The 17,837-nt window shown below is 36.4% G+C and overlaps 1 protein-coding gene across 3 annotated transcripts in view; it reads right to left on the bottom strand.

The window, feature by feature from the left end:
- Positions 1–17,837, bottom strand: part of MPP7 (MAGUK p55 scaffold protein 7) — a 246,821-nt gene that overhangs the window by 102,808 nt on the left and 126,176 nt on the right. For all 3 annotated transcript variants that reach the window (XM_045858056.1, XM_045858058.1, XM_045858057.1), the window contains exons 4-5: positions 4,424–4,501; positions 1,765–1,845 (exon numbers count right to left, since the gene is read on the bottom strand). In XM_045858056.1, the coding sequence (XP_045714012.1) occupies positions 1,765–1,845; positions 4,424–4,501 (159 nt within the window). The remainder of the gene's footprint in view (positions 1–1,764; positions 1,846–4,423; positions 4,502–17,837) is intronic.

The raw sequence follows: 17,837 nt of genomic DNA, 5'->3' as shown, positions 1-17,837 counted from the left end.
TTCTTCCCAAGACTGGCTAACTAGAAAAAGGCAGCAACATCACATGCTTAGAACCTTACTCACTTTCTACAAATTATTTCACACTGACTTCTAAGCCATTCTTTAGTCGCATTGCTATGTAAATATGAAAAATAAAATCATTCATCTAAATTATTTCTGCCACAATAAAGTTTAAGTATTTAGTTATAAAGTTTTTAACCAATGGTAGAGCATAATACTATCTAAAATCATAACTCCCTCTCCAGCCAAATACCAGTTTCAACTCAGTATAATCCACTTCTTATTAGCTATTTCATTTTAAACACCCTTGAATAGAAAACCAAAATCATGTTTGGTTTGGTTTTGGTCAGAAATTTCTAATGCTCAAGCCAAGATAATACTTCTCAATAAGAAGTGTAACAGGCTTCTCATAGCTAACCTTACCATGCTAAGGTTAATATTAACTTCTTGAGTGCAGTCTAAGACCAAATGAAGAAATTTTAAGGGCATTATCTGTCTATGAGTCTCCTCTGAGCTCTTAACCTTTCCACACACTTTGCCTTAGTATCAAGCAACTATTCTGCTCTAGGAAGATCCTTATTCTTTTTTGTTTATTTTTTTATTGTATTTTCTCCATTACCATTTAGTCCCCTTATATCCCCCTCCCCACCGCAATCACCACTCTATTGCCCATGAGTCCTTTTAGCTCAATCCCTCCTTATTTTTTAGAACTAAAATTTAACCCATGTTTTCTGTACCATTACAAGTCAATTCCTCTCATATTAGTAATCATGGTCCATTTACCCTCGATAGCAATATATAATATATTCATGTATTTATACTTACCTTCAGGGATTAGAAACTATAATCCATACATGTCTTCACTTATCTTTTACTTAATACTATCTTTCCCTTTTTTAAAATATTAATTTAAGACATATATAGCACACTTCCAATGGCGATTCTTCAAGAAAGTTAGAAACCAGTTTTTGCATCAAGGCAGAAATTTTCACCCAATAGTCTATATATGCTTACCGGAAATCATCATAGCTAATCATTTTCATCACAGAATTATGTAATCCATATGTAATTTTGACTCATGAACAATATTTTACATACAAATGCAGTAAAGTCAAATCTAAAATGTAAAGGTTTTTAGGATTTAGTACACTTAAGACCTTCGAATTAACAGAAAAATTTCAAAATACTTTCTGTTGACTAATCACATTTAAAGGAGAAATACTAAGTGATAAAATGGGAGGAAAATGGCAAGGAGAATTAAAACCCATCTACCAATATTTTGGTGGTGTTCGCACTAGAAAATTGCTCTGTTCTGGAAAATGGCAGGGTATATATACTAAAACATGAATTGGTAAAGAGGTAAGAGGGGGAAGTGGGAAGAAGCAATGTTAAAATGATCTTACGGAAAAACAGATACAGTTGTCAAATATATTGGAATACCATTAACGAGCCAAGTAAAATGAACATAAACCAAATCACTACTAGGTTCTGTATTCTGAACTCATAACTTTATTTAAAAACAAAATAACCTTGAAGCCATATTGTATCTGCCAACTTAAATTCAGTTTCTCAATTAAAGTATTTTATAATTTGTCACAAGATTATCATCAAAAGCTCAACTATTTTTCCTTAATGAGATTTAGACTATTAAAATACTATGCACTTATTGAAAATAAATTTCCCTGAAAATTGAAGCTCAAAACAAAATTCATCTGAAGTCTCAGAAAGTGGCCTTTTTGGAAGATATTTATTGCATGTCCTCACCTTCACATTGGGTTTTGACAGTAGTTTCAACAGCTCTCTGATCTCACTATTTAATGGCTTGTTCTGAAGCTCTTCAGCCAGCTGCAAGAGAAATCACATTGACATAAAGAACATTTAATAAGAGCATTATGTAGTTCCATGTGTGACCACTAAAAATCTACCTTGCGACTATCCAGTGATTAAGAACAAGTCGGTATGCAAGAAAACAGACTATCAATCACTGCTCTTCTTTTCAGGCCCTTGGTAGCCTAGATCCCAGCCCAGCCTCTTGACTAAGCACAGCCCAAGGAATCACATCAGCCAGATCACTTGATTTATTGCAATGAGGGCGAACCCCAGCACTTCATCTACCAAATGGCCTTTTGCATGCAGACAAAGGACTACTTGTGAAAAGGACTGGATTAAACTTTGACACTATTTAAAAAAAAAAAGAAAAAAAGAAAAAAAGGAAGAAAGAAAGAAAAAGCTCTGAATGAGGTGGTGAAATCCACAGGGTTTCCAAAAACCCACAGTAGCTTGCTGTTTAGAGCTTAGGTAAAAAGAACTAGAATGCTTCTAACAAGGCAAAGGTCCAAACCTTATATTATGTTTATCTACGCAGACTAAGGAGTCTGTTAAATATAAACCAGGTTAACCATAAAATGACTTATAATAGTTTGACTACTACTCCAGTACCAAAAATGCTGAGTGTATTCTACTAAAATGATCAAGAATCCCCAACTGGGCCCTGGCTGAGTAGTTCAGGGAGCGTCACACTGATGCAACAAGGTTGTGCATTGGATCCCTGGTCAGGGCACGTGCATGAATCAACCAACGAATGCATAAAGGGGTGGAAAAACAGATGTCTGTCTGTCTCTCTCTGTCTCTCTCTCCACCTTTTCTCTCTCTGTAAAGTCAATAAACTTAAAAAAAAAAATCCCATTTGCTGGTTCTAGCTAAAGCAAGGACTAGAGCTTTGAACCTGCCTCATGTTCTTCATTAAGAGATCTTCCCATGAAAATTTCAATTTTAGGCTATGGGAAGGATCATATAACTTTCATATGAAGAAAAGCAAGACAAATAGAAAAAAGAGGATTAGAATTATGAAATATGCAATACAGAATTCAAAGTATGTACATATATTTTCATTTAAAAAACATTCTTAAAACATTGCATAAAATTTGCCCCTATTATTTATACTACACTATACAAATAATTGTTTTTATCTCTGGAAAAGGACTTTTCTCTAAACAAAAAATGAAATAGAAATTATACACAAAAAATTAAAATTTGATAAAATTGTTATATTCCTTGATTACATTTTAAAAGGTGCTGTTATATTTTTTAAGGTAACATTTTTACAGAATTAAGTTATAAAACAATGCAAATGGCTCTTTGCACTTATTGGTCATGATATTTTTTAACATTTCAGTACATTGCTCTGATGAATTACGAAATGCTGTTTTACCATATTTACATATTAGTTGCTAATTTTTTTAAAAAAGCAATATTATCATGATATAATTGGGCCTCAATTACATTGGTTTATAAACAAATATTTCCCCAAAGCTTCAATTCTAAATTTTTTTTTAATTTAACTTTCTCAAGTGACAATTGAAGCTTTTTGTAGAATTATATGTACACTTTTGTTCACCTTCCCTTTAAAAGTTTTGGTTTTATAATTCAGAAGTAAACTTCCTTATAAAATACATACACTGAAACATCCTTGTAATTTGTCATTTCTATAGAGAAAAATGGAAGTAAAAGTGTTTGGGAACTAAACAACTTGGAGATTTATTACACATGCTTTAATTTCTAAATTAGAATAAAAAATATATCAAAGAAAATCAACTTCTGAAAATGGCCATTTTCTTGATACTTATGGCTCTGATATTTTACTAAACTGAATTAAAATAGGTTTTAACATAACAAAGTAAAAACTTAAAAAGCAACAAATTACCTTCAGGAGGTCACTAAAACCAACCTTCACACGAAACATATTTCTCGTCTAGCTTGGTGTCCCTTATAGTTTACCCAGGTGTGCTCTCAATTCATCCGAGTCCGAAAGTTAACAGTAAGAAACAGCAAGTTGGTTCCCTACTCCAGATTGAAAATAAAATTATAGCTACAGGAAATTAACTACTCCATCAATGCCAACTGCTTCTAAAATTTATTTTTTGGTTATGAAGGTAATTTGGAAAGGCCTAATACCCATAAATCATGACTATGCTTTATAATCCATTTTAAAAACAATCCTGTCTTTTTATGTATTTTATATGCCTCATTCCTATACTAGTATCTGTCATTTTTTAGTACTGTCAGCAATAGAGCTATCTCATTTGTCTTTATTTCTCCAAAGCATTCCTCTTGTCTGTGACTTTCTGCATGCTCTAATAGCTGACAGCTTCTCTCTCCCCTAGAGGATTAGACTAAAATTTCTATTACGTAGTTGCCAAGGCAGAACAAGAGGGTATCTACATGCAAAATTTTTATAACAGGAGAGTGAAAATCAGCATAGTATCAGTGTAAACTCTGTGATGACAGGCCTTTTGGAAACATTTGCAACTTCTTCAGGTTTTCACTCATAGTATCGCGCACCTCTGTCTGCACCAGGGGTGAGTTCTGCGGAGGCTATGCCTGTGGGAGACCTGCCCCGGTGATCTCAGAAAGGCACACTTACATCGTCAGCCAGGGCGGCTGCGCCGTGAAGGATAGGCACAGGGTTCTGCTTCTCATAGTAGTGTAGTTTTTCATGAATCTGGAAGAAAGGCAAATGAATATAAGTTTAACTGCTAGCAAACAATCTGATATATTTAACTATTTTTATCACTGGAAACAGAAACCAATCAATGAACATTCTAAATAAAAATTATGTGTATATAAACCTATAAATGACAAATACATATGCATAATTCATCTGTGACTATGGTCCAGTGTTCATAACATGAAGTCAAACAGAAAAAAAAATCATCATCAAATAAAACCCACATTGAAACTACACCTTGGGTCGTCTTTTGTTTTTGGCCCCAACAAACATTAGCATAATAAAACCTTTAGGTTCTTAAACATATTGCTTCAATACTTCAAGCATTGGTTGTAGTTTATATTCCTGCTAAAGACATAACTTATGATTAAAGCAAAGCAGTAAACCTGCAGCCGCATCCCGACAGTTGGGTTTGCAATCACCGCTGAGTGCGGCAGCCGGTGCCGTGTGGGTTCCTGAGTCCAGCACTCCAGGAACACACTGTGCTTCTACTTAGTATTTTTTTTCCAAATTGCCAACTTCACCCTGAAAATTCAAATTTCTAAGAAATGAAGGGATTTCTCATAATTTGAAATACTTCTCATAACTAGTTAGTGTAAATAAAATAATTTTCCATCTGGGAAAATTATATTAATAAATACAAATAATTTGGCACTTAATTTCCCATCATCATCATACAAGAAGCACTAAGGCAAGTACTTTAAATCATTATAAGACCAACAGAGTTCTTTTAAGATTCTAGTATTATAGCTAAGAAATGAAAGATGCTTTGACACATTCAAAGCTGTCGGCCATTGTTTAATCTATTTCAGCTCTTACAGAGCTTCGCTTAAAAAAATTTTACACATGAAAACTTACTTTAGCCTCTTATTTATAGTTGACCAAACTGCCCCCACTATACTATATGAAAAACAGTTGCACTTCACAAATTTTCTGTTTCTAGTAGGTATCAAGTGATACACTCTTTAAATATAGTCAAAGCTAACCAAACTCCCTTATAAAAAGTCTGGAAGATAGATTTTATTTTGAATTCCCTGATGCTCTTGCTCAGAGAGGATTCTATTACTTTTTTGGCAACCTGGTACATAATGCAAAGCGTCAGCAAAATAATTTTGACACTTATGATATTACCAGAGTAATCAGGGTGACACTTTTACTTAATATCTTGGAACTATTAAACACTTATTACATCTGAGTAATAAACACATTTTCAAGAACACAGACTCATAAAAAGTTTTGGATTTGAAAAACTATTACAGAATAATTTAAAACCAATTATCCTAAGGGCTAAATTAATTTTCTTTAATGATCAAGAATTAGATTATCTCAACATATACTATCACTGAGCTTACCCTCTCATACACACTTACAACTTTATTGCAACTATTTGATTAAATGTCTGCTTTCCTTCAATAATAAATATAGAGGCTTATATGTATTAGATACCATGTGCCTGTATTACCTACATAATAGTTATCAGCACTATTAGTAATATAGTCTTCAATGAGGGCCATATCTCAGTCACTTAACCTTCAAGAACACTAATGGTAGACAGCACCAGCATCCCATTTTATAAACAGGTAGACAGGACAGAAATGAGTTGCTGTGGCCCCACAAACAGTAAATGGCACAGCTGCGATTTCAAACTCAGGGCATTTGGCTCAACATCAGAGCTCTTGATCACGCTGCTTGCCTGCCTCTCAGACTCATCTGTGTTCTCCACTGACCTTGCTCACTGCTGAATGAATGTGACCTCCGTGGAGGACACAGAAAGGAGGCTGGACAGATATGCAACACACAGTAATGGCTGTTTTCAATGATCACAGGATTAATGGTGATTCCTCTTCACCTCTCTCCCTTCATTTTTTGTTCCTCATGGTTTCTCATTTTTCTACATTGATTTCTATTGCTACTACAATTACAACATAAAATCACATACCTTAAATTATTTCCCCACTTAATTTGCTTCTTCTGTCTTTTATCTTTTATTTTTACTTTTCAATCCTCATCTGAGGATATGTTTTATTGTGTGTGTGTGTTTTAAGAGAGAGGAAAGGAAAGAGAGGGAGAGAAACACTGATGTGAGACACAAACATCAATTGGTTGCCTCCCATAGGCGCCCCGAGCAGGAATGAAACCCACAACCTAGTTACGTGCCCTGATCCGAGATTGAACCCACAACCTTTCGGTGCAAGGGTGGACACTCCAACCAACTGAGCTACCTGGCCAGGGCCTGAGTTGTTTCTTTAAAAACGGTCAGCTCCTCTTTCTAATCATCTTCTCTAGATCCTTGTCCAAGAACCCACCCCTATTCTGCCCACCTCTGGACTTTGTACTATATTGAGAATTTTTTAAATGTTCTAGAATTCAAAATTCTGGCAACCCTACATTCTTATGTATTTTACTTCAGTACATAATTTTAAAAATGAAGTTGACAGGAAAGTAAAAATTATTCTAAGTAACTTTGCACCGTTCACTGTTTCCAAAAATACTGAAATTCTGCTTTTCAATAATTCCAGGGAAGAAAATATAAAGCCAAAATGATTTTTTAATTCTAATACAATTAATAAGTAACAGGTATAGACTTCACCTCAGGTTGTCTACGAGAACTTTCTGTGATGTTGAAAATGTTCTGTATCTGCTTAATCAATACTAATTTGGACTAGTCACATGTGGTTATCGAGCACTTGAATAAAAAGTGACTCATGTACCTGAAGGGCTGAATTTTTTAATTTAATTCTAATTAATCTTAAATTCCCACAGGTGGTTAGTGGCTCTCATACTGAATAACATGGCACAGTCATGTGATATGATAGACTCTAATTTTTTTTCTTTTACCCCAGAAAAATTCACTGATATAGTTTGGCAATTTTTCCTGTGTGGTAACATTTTGGAATCCAACAGGAAAAGAGATAAGCAAACATGTGGCTTAATCATCAATAAGGCAAACAATCACCTATTACTAAACATCATGTATAGCCAAATCTATAAAATCTTATTTAACTAACCATGCCCCTTAGAAGATTCAACCATGTAAAAAAATAGTGTACTTAATTTTCGTCTCCTGAACAATATGAAGAGAGCAAAAGTGGAGGGAGTGGAAAGAAAGAAATTAGGAATATAGAAGTCTGGAGAGAAGGGGCAACATTTAAATTTAATTTCTTATGAAAAAATATGCAATGATTCAAAAGTAAGACCTTAATAAAAGAATAGCATCTTAAAAATAAATGGTTAATACTTGCAAGGGAGTCTGGTGCCAATAATCTAATTGCAGTACACATATCGTAGAAAGTGCTTTAAACAAGGCTTCAGTAACAAAAGCATAAATGAGGCTTAGCAAGTCCCAGTGCAAGCATTTGTGTTCAGGCTCTCAATGATGTGTGGAGTCCCTGAGACTGGGCAACCCACTCCTGGTTACTGGAATGATATTAAATAAACCAAGGCTGTAAAATCCGTTTCCTGTCTTCTACTGAGTACAAAATAGTACTAAAAATAACTATTCTGAAGTCTAAGTCTCTACTATGTTAATTAAAAGTATGCAATCCAGAACTGGCATGTACACACACACACACACACACACACACACACACACACACTCTCTCTCTCTCTCTCTCTCTCTCTCTCTCTCTCTCTCTCTCTCTCTCTCCCTCCCTCTCTCTCTCTCTCTCTCTCTCTCTCTCTCATCTATTGACCTCCTTTATTGAAAACATGGAGGGAAGGGAATTCTGAATATTAAAAGAAGATCCCTGGGACACAATGACAGAGCTGGAGATCACATACTATGTGGTGTAGGAATAAAAAATAAAGTATTGTAATGTCTGGGACCCTCATTAAAGACAACAATTTATTATTTCTCCAAAAGGAAAAACATAAAAATGAAACAAAAATTTGGCTGAAGAGAAAAAAGGAAAAATAAAGCCAAGGGGAAATTTGAACTTCGAAACAACAAACACAGTCAATGCAATAGCGCTAGTTCTATGTCCTTCTTTCCAATATTACACCAGTAATCTCTCTCTTTTGGCCAATTGTCTTGGCCAATAACACCAGGAAAAAAAATGTGATGGGACCACAGAGAGCGGGCACCCTTGTTTGTGCCTGCCCTCTGGCTTTGCATTGTCATATATACACTCATGTGAGATTAGGATGCACTCATTCTTAATTTGTCAAGAATTTTTTAAAAGAATGTTCAATTTCATGAAATGCTTTTCAGTATTTACAAATATTTTTATCTTATTTGACAGGTTATTATGGTAAATTCTATTTATACATTTCCAAATACTGACCCATCCTTGCCCCCCCCAAAAATGAAATTCACTTGGTTAAGATGTATAATTATTTTAATGTGCTGTGAAATTCCACTGGATTTAGAATTTCTGCAGCAATATCTCTAACTGAGGCTGGCATTTGTGGGGTTTTTGGGGGCAAGTTTGTTGTGTCTTTACTGGGTCTTGACATCAGTGTTAGTCATTTTGTTATTTTTATAACTATGAAAGCTATCATTTTTTAAAAAAATTCTAACCCAAGGAATATGTTTTCTTTTAATTGATTTTAGAGAGTTCTCTCTCTAAGGGAGTGAGAGAGAAAAACACTGATGTGAGAGAGAAATATCAATTGGTTGCCTCCAATACTCACCCTGACTGGGGATTGAACCCGCAACCCAGCTATGTGCCTTAACAAAGGATCAAACCCTCGGCCTTCTGGTGCATGGGACAATGCTCCAACTGAGCCACCCAGCCAGGGCTAAAAGTTATCTTTTTGTATGTTTTGAAAACATCTAAATACCTCTAGAATGATCTCTTCTTTAAATATTTTGTGGAATTTCCTTGAGAAGCCAGCTGGGTCTGACATATTTGGAGGGTGGCTTTATCTGCCAAATTTCTTGTTTCTTCTGGTTGGTTTACGACAATTTGTCCATTTAGGTTTTTCTACCTCTTCTAGTGTAAGTCACAGAAAATACTATTTCCTGGAAAATTACTTACTTTTATTTGGCTTTTAAAAACTTAAGCAAATAATCTCTTAGGAGTCTTTGAATTTCCTGTATTATCTACATTTTTCTTTGTTACCATTTATTCTGGTGTATCTGTACTTTGTGTTTGCACCGATCATCTCTTCATTAGTTAACCAATATTGTATTTTCAAAGAACCTCCTTTTAGATTTGTGTTACCATTTTTACTTTCTAATATTTGTTCTGTTTTTTTTTTTTTGGTTGTCTCAATTTTTCCCCCTTTGCTCCTCTCCACCCAGTAGCCCCAACCCTCCAGCATTCCCCCACCTTAGTTCATGTCCATGGGTTGTGAATATAAGTTCTTTGGCTTCTCCATTTCCTACACTATTCTTAACATCCCCCTGTCCCATCTACCAATTATGCTTTTTAATCCCTGCACCTTTCCCCCTATTCTCCCACTTCCCCCTCCCAGCTGGTAATCCTCCAAATTGACTTAATTCATTCCCTCTTTCTTTACATAACCCAGACCTACAAAAACACTTCAGCCATGTGCATCAAACAAATGGTAAAAAAATGAATGGCAAACTATTCTAACTGGAGTTTTATTCATTGATAAAATTCTGAATAGAAGTACCCATTCCAGGAGAAAGACACTCGGAGCGGGGAACACAACATGGCAAGAGTGAAAGTGATTCTAACCTTGTCAATGGTGGAGCAACCGAGGAAGAAGAGTTCATCGTCAATTTAATCTTGCCATTACATACTTTGGTGCTCACTTAAGAGAACTTACTGTAGGACAAGATTCAGGCCTTGCTGTTGCTGGTGACACTGAGATGATAAAGGACTGGCTATCTTCACAATTATAAGATCAGAAACGAAATCATGTCCTTTCAGCTCCCTCTTTTCACCTTTGCCTTTCATTCATGTAATGCTTCTAATGGTAAGAAATGCTGAACGTGGTTTGCAGGAGTTTTTTTTCCCCTTCATTTTAATTGTATATAGCGCATCATTCTCTAATTCTAAACTTTTTGAAACATTTTAATTCCTTATGTTCCACTTTTAAACACTTTACACATTAAAATTTTTTAATGTGATAAACTACGCAGCAGCATCTCAGTTAAAGAGCTATTAACCTAGTTACATTTGGCTCTAGATATCTTGTGAAATAAATCACAGAAGACCTGGCCAAAGACCCAACCTTCCTCTCTCTCCTCCAAGATGAAAACATCACGCTGAAACTGCTGGGTGTATAACTACACATATTTTCATATTTTTCAACATATGTACACCCATAAACAATACATGTTATTCTTTTTAAAATGTACATAAATGGCATTGTTTCCTTTTTCAACTGGATTTTCCATTCAGTGCTATACCAAGGTATTTAGGTTAATATATAGATCTAGTTCATCCATCTTAACAACCAAATAATATTCTACCATACTGATTAACAGTAGTTTATATATCCATTTTTTAACTGAAGGACACTACAGGTGTTTCCACTTTTTTTGCTATTGAATATCTTTTTATATGACTCCTTCCTGTGAAAGAGCTTCAGTGTTTCTTGTGTCTCCATACCCTAGCTGATTCTTGGTGTTAGCAGACAGTCTGCTAATGGAATGGATGTGAAACACAATCTCCTATGTTCTGAACTTGTATCTTCTCCTGTCTATGACTTGTCTGTTCATAATGGTTTCTGAGGCAGAGACAGCTGCTCCCCACATCGATCCTCCCCTCCCACAGTAACTGAACTATAGCTAGAAAGCAGCTGTCTAGTCAAGAACTTCATTTCCTGTAATGCCCAGCCTTCCCCTCCCCCCAGCTCCTGACAGCTAGGTTAACACATATGATTGGTTGTCAAACATGAAATAGCAATGCCACTTCCTTTAAGATGTTGGTATGATTCCTCCAGTCTCCCCTTCTGCTGCTACATGTGGGTTATGACAAGGCAAAGTCACCAAATGGAAGGAACCTGGGTCCCCTAAACAGCTTAAGGAGAAGAGTGACACATCAATTTGACATATCCCTCTAAGTGATTACTGTGTTGGAAATAAACATATGTTGTCCCTAAACTACTACTTTTTTTTTCTAGCTGTCCATTGTTCCTCCTACCTTAAACTATACCATGGCCCTAGGAAAATAGCAGTTATTTGAACACAGACAAAATATCTAGCTTCTTCTTTATAGTCGTGCATTTTGTTTCTTAAGAAAAAAACTTCCCACCCTAAGTTAATAGGGAGATTTACCTCTGACTTTTTAAAATTTTCTATTTATTGATTTTAGAGAGGGAGATGGAGGGAGGAAGAAAGGGAGAGAGTGAGAGACATCTATTTGTTGTTCGACTTATTTACGCATTCATTGGTTGATTTTTGTGTGTGCCCTGACCAGGAATCGAACTCACGGCCTTGGTGCATTGGGATGATGCTCTAACCAACTGAACTACCCAGTCTGTGACTTTTTTAAAAAAGTTTTACGGTTTTAGTTTATATACTGAAGTTTTATTTAATTCATACCCATGAGGAGCTCTCACTTTATTTTCCTCCGGAAAGATAGCACCATTTAATCTTTCCCCACTGATGTGTAACACTACTTCTTGTTGATCAAACTACCACATATACATGCTGTATCTAGTCTTTGCATTCTGTTCCCTGATTTGCCTCCCTGAGCCAATATCATCATTATATTTTTATCTACACATTTGATATCTAGTAAGGCAAAACTTCTTAGCTTTCATTCTTCCACAAGGCTTTTAGGATCCCATTTTCATGAAAAATCAAGTTAATGTCTATTAACCTCATCTCTCTGCATTCTGAGAATTTTCCTGAAATCAATCTTCCAATTCACTTTGCCCTCTTAAGCTGTGTCTAATCTCTGAGGAACCTAGCCACAGAGTTTTAGTTTTGTTTTTATTTTTAATGACTACCGTTTTTATTCTCATAGTTCAAATATAGCTCTGTTAACAAATCTTTCGGTTCCCTTTTCCTAGACCTAGTGTTTTTCTTATGATTGAGGCCCTCTTTTATGTCTTGTATCATTTTAAACTTAGTTATTTTATAGGCTATAAGACTATTAATTACAGTGTTAAGGTTTCGATCTTGCTATTTGGCATGCCTTATGACTCGTGCTGAAAGCAGATTTTTTTCTTAAATGTTTCGTAATCTGAGGTTGTTAGTAAATCTTCCATGGGCATTATGTGAGGGAGTCCTAGATTGTAGGTACAGCTTTTCAAAACTGTTTTTTTTTTTTTAATTTGCTTCAATAGGTGACTGTGAAATATCACCAGCCATTTTGTTAAATTCATCGTTTAGGACTTCTGAAATTTGTGGGTAAAAAAACAAACCCAAGCCATGGACCAAACAGTTCATGGTTACACATCCTTAAACGAGACTTTTTCTGCTGTTCCTACCTAATCCTACAAAGAGACAGACCGGATTCATTGCCACCTCTCAAGCAAGGTAGCTAGAATTTTTCTCATCTTCCCATTCACTAACAGAGCAAGCCTAGAAAAGTGGCTATTTTATGTTTGTGCCTCAGCACCAGTTCCCCACCGTGACCTAGCCTAAATGTCAGGAGAGAGACCCTGACACCCCACCTCTGGCCCACCCCTCCAACACAGGTGGAACCTGAGCTTAAGCAGTCACCAGGATAGCATTCAGTTTACTCCTCATTTCTGCAACATGTGGATTTCCCTTACTTTCTTGCACGCTTACTAATACATTTAAAAGAATATTTGCAATCATACAACCCGGAATTTCTAGGTACTTATTGTAGGAGCTAGAAGGCTGGGTTGGTTATTTAATGTAAATTAATTCTGGTGTCTAACAAGACAGCATCCATTTCCTTCATACAATATTATTACAAAAGGGGGAAAGTCACGTTTTACTTCCAGGAGGAGATTCTAGGAACCTTTATGTTTGGTCTTTGAAGAGTCACTGTATTCATTTGGTTGTGAGATTCATTTTGGTGGGTGTTTCTACATGATGTCAATGTATTTTTTTAATTTGAAAATAATAGTTATTTAATTTGCAATTATCTTTGCCAGGTTAGAACAGATTTCTTTACAATGTTTTTGTCTTTAGACCTCCTTTGTATTACATAGAGTTTAAACATACCTGTGCTCACAAGCACAGCTTAAAAAAAAAAAAAGCTATGAGGCAACAACACTGCTCAAGTGACACAACCAGAAAAGGGTAGGGGTCGGGGAGGGGGAGCCTTTCCATGGGAAACCACTAGGAGCAACTGGTTACACTTTGCTTTCAGTTAGGGCCAGGGCATTTGCAAAATCTTATAATGATGAGTAATTCTTATAAGGGACATGGCCTTAAAGTGGTTATAAGAACCCAAAACAGTTTTTAGGCTTATGTTAAATTATAAAAACAACAAACCATCAACCTTTTGATTTCGGTTAAATGTGTAGCGGTTCTGTTTGAAATCATTTCTCAGAACCTTCTCCATAGATATGATTCCTTTAGTTCCCAGAACAACATTCTAGAGGAAGTAGACTTTATCCAATTAAAAAAATAAATAAAAAGCCATTAAAGGGGAGAGCCAAGGACCAGTTTGTGCTTCCCTCCATTTTCCTTGAGATGGGGGAGGAGGGGAATTGGAAACTGGAAACCAGTTGAAAGGATATGGCTGCAATGGTAAGAAACTCCCAGGGACTGGTCAGGGTTCAGTGCAGGTCACTTGGAGGTTCCTCTGGTTTTCTTCTTTTGGGTACCAGCCCCATGGACTCCATCTCCTCTCAGAAGCCACAATACTGCCTCTACCCCCAAGCCAGCTGTGAAATGGGACATACTATTCCCAGCTGTTGTTTCCCTTGCTGTCCCAAAAGATAAGCACACATTCCATTGTGTACATGTACCACAATTTATTGATCTACTCATGTACTGATGGGCACTTAGGTTGCTTCTAGCACTTGGGTATTGTAAATTGTGCTGCTATGAACATTGGGGTGCAAAGGTTCTTTTGCATTGGTGTTTCAGGATTCTATGCTAAGTGAAATAAGCCAGGCGATGGAAGACAAGTACCATATGATTGCACCTACAAGTGGCACCTAATCAACAAAACAAATAAGCAAGCAAAATATAGCCAGAGACACTGAAATAAAGAACAGACAGTAGCCAGAGGGGAGGAGGTAGGGGAATAATGGGGAAAAGAAAGGGAAGGGTCATCAAGGAACATGCACAAAGACAAAGTCAAAAGGGGGAAGGATTGAGGATGGGAGGTGGGGGTGGGTGGGGTGGGGGCTAGTGGTGGCAGGAAAATGGAGACAACTATACTTGAACAACAGTAAAAAATGACATTAAAAAAAAGATAAGCATGCTGGCCCATATGTTTTAGGGATTTTACTGCTATCACATGGGAAAACAGACAAGGACAAAGAAAAATAAATGTGAAGAATCTGTAATACTTTTCATAATTTTTAAAAATGAAGTTATCAATATAATTTATTAAGGTCCTTCAATTCAGACATATCTGAATTTAAGTTCCAGTTCAGCCTCTTACTTGCCATTAAACAATTTACTTAACTTCTGCAATGGACTAAATGTTCATGTTCCTACCAAAATTCATATGCTGAAGCCTATTTCCCACAATGTGATGGTATTAGGAGGTGTGGCCTTTGGGAGGTGATTAGGTCATGATGGTGAAGCCCTTGTGAATGGAGTTAGTGCCCTTATAATACAAAACCCCAAGAAAGCCTTGATCTTGGACTTTTCAACCTCCTGAACTGTGAGAAATACAACTCTGCTGTTTATCAGCCACCTAGTCTGTGGTATTCTGTTATTGCAGCTTAAACAAACTAAGATAACTTTCCAAACCATAGTTTCTTCATACTTAGAAAAGCATAATCATAGTACCTGCTACACAGGTAGGTTGCTGGGAAAATTAAACAAAATGATCATTAAAAGATCTTCACATGGTCTCTCAAAATAGAAAATACCAGTAAGTGGTAGTTTATGTCTTCATAATTCCTAGCATACCCCACTGTTATTCCTGGGTCAGAACACATTAATTTCTCCCTGACTATATCATACGACACATGCAACAATTGATGCCTAAAGATAAAAATCCAAGTAGGATTGCTACCCTCTGTGCTCAACTAGAGAATGTGCAGTTCTGAAGGACAGTAAACTAAATGCCATTGCCCATGACATTTCCTCAACAACAGTGAAATTAAAAGAAGATGAGGACCTGAATGAAGGCAGAGGTTACAGGGTTAAATAAGCCTGGGTGGATACAGAAAAGATAGGAATTAATTTGACCGCAGCAAGTGACAAGTGATGAAGAAAGTACAAGATCAAGCTAAGGCTATCGAATGAGTTCTCCAGGCAGAATGTGGTTTGTGATGAAAAATCTAGACCTACCAGTTTCACAACATGTGCAAAAAGGATCTATCTTAAAGCAACCATTGGTTTAGTTGTCCTATTCCCAAAAGAGAAAGTTTTATCTTTGGGGAGAAGAATGAAATCCTCACACAAGAAAACGTGTTACATCCAGATGGAAGGGTTCTTAGAAAAAAGAGTAATCATCGCAATTCTTTCAAAGGGCATGGAAGCTTGATATTATTGGTGTCAATTACAATCTCCCAAGAGGAATTTAAAAACCCTTTGGCCCACAATCACAAATTCTGGTGAAGCTAAGACGACACATAATTTTAAGATGAACTACGACCTGATCAAGGAAGGTAGAGTGCATTCCAATGTCCCTTACGGGAAATGCGTGTTAGGACCCAGACTTCACTCATAGAGAAGCTGCCCAGCCATCACAAATTGTCTGTCACTTCTTTACTCAAATCCTTCAGTGCCATACTATTTCACTCAAGATTAAGTGTTTGCTTCCCGATGCACTTAGAGAGTCACGTGGTCTTGAATGACCTAGTCCCCACAGAGTTCCATCTCAAGCCACTCTCCCCCATGTTTCAAACACAAGGACCTTATGGCTGTTGCTCAAGCCAACAGGGTCTCTCCTACATCAAGGCATTCTCTCATCAAGGCCTGCAATGTTCCTCAGTCTTGGGGGTGCCCACACTCATCTCTGGGTCTCAGCTCAAATGTCTCTTCTACAAAAACACATTCCCCAATAGTCCTACATAATCAAGATTAGTACTCCCCTATCATTACTTCTGATAGCTATTTATTCTTTTTGTTCATCATCCTTATCAGAGTTCTCCTCTGTAGATTTATTGTCTTTCTACTTACACGTGTCCTCACTAGGTAACAAAATTCTCAGCCTAGGGAATATGCCTCTCAAGTTCATCACTACTTCCCTAGCTCACAGGCCTATACCTCTCATAAATTCCAAGATAGAGATCTATAATTATTATTAATTAATAATAAATGGATCTATGAATCTTGAAATCCCAGCTAGTAACATTCCAATATCATAATTTAAAGAGATGATGGAGCAACTTTTCCTCTTGCTCTCAAACTGATGACTACTAGTGCGCAAAGACAGAAAAGCAGTGTTAAGTCCCACATACTAAGAAAAACTTCTGTGAGCTGAAAATATACCCCTGTCTAGAGTTCAAGAGATTAGTGAAATGTACTCACCAACCCTGCCTATCATCCCATCTGCCACTTCCCAGTGTGTATGTTTACACTGGGTTGGCCAAAAAGTCTGTTTATTTTTTTCCATAAAATAAAAGACACATTTTTCATTTTTACCAAAAACTTTACTGATTTGGATATTTTGAGTATGTTGGCTATCTCCCATGTGGAAGAACTTTGATTGTTTTCAATTAATGTCTCAATTTGATCACTATCAACTTCAACTTCAACCCAACTGTGGAGCATGGTCCAGAGAAATATCACCAGCATAAAACTTCATAAACCACTTTGACATGTTCGATCAGTTCGAGCCTTCTAGACACACTGCACAAATCTTTTTTTTTGCACTTCAGTTGAATTTTTACCTTTCTTGGAATAATACAGCATAATATGCCAAGTATGTTGCTTATTTTCTTCCATCTTCAATATTAAAATGGCTACACAAAAATTGACCAAATTTGATGTCAGTGTGTTTAAACACACACTGATATGACAGCTGTCACAATACAATCTAACAAAATTATTTCAAATGAAATTAAGACAACTAAGTGCTACTAGAGCCATCTTACAGAAAAAAAAATTAACATTTTGGCCAACCCAATTGTATACATATGTATAAGTATTATATATGTAAGAGGACACAAGACAGAAAAATTGACTTACCCAGACAGGAAAAGAAAAATAGAAGTAGGGAGTCTACATCCTAGTGAAGAGTAAAGAAGTCAAGTCTCTAAGAGAATGGAAGTGCAGATACGAAGACTGAAAAGATACTCTCCAGCTCTGGCAGCTGACTAGCTGACTTACCTTTTGTGTCTACCTAAATGGGGGAGGGGG

The sequence above is a fragment of the Phyllostomus hastatus genome, unplaced genomic scaffold (assembly GCF_019186645.2).
Source record: "Phyllostomus hastatus isolate PE091 unplaced genomic scaffold, TTU_PhHast_1.1 phas_scaffold_1674, whole genome shotgun sequence".
Lineage (NCBI taxonomy): Eukaryota > Metazoa > Chordata > Mammalia > Chiroptera > Phyllostomidae > Phyllostomus > Phyllostomus hastatus.
The sequence above is the reverse complement of the archived record's forward strand: the minus strand, read 5'-3'. Positions and strand labels throughout refer to the sequence as shown.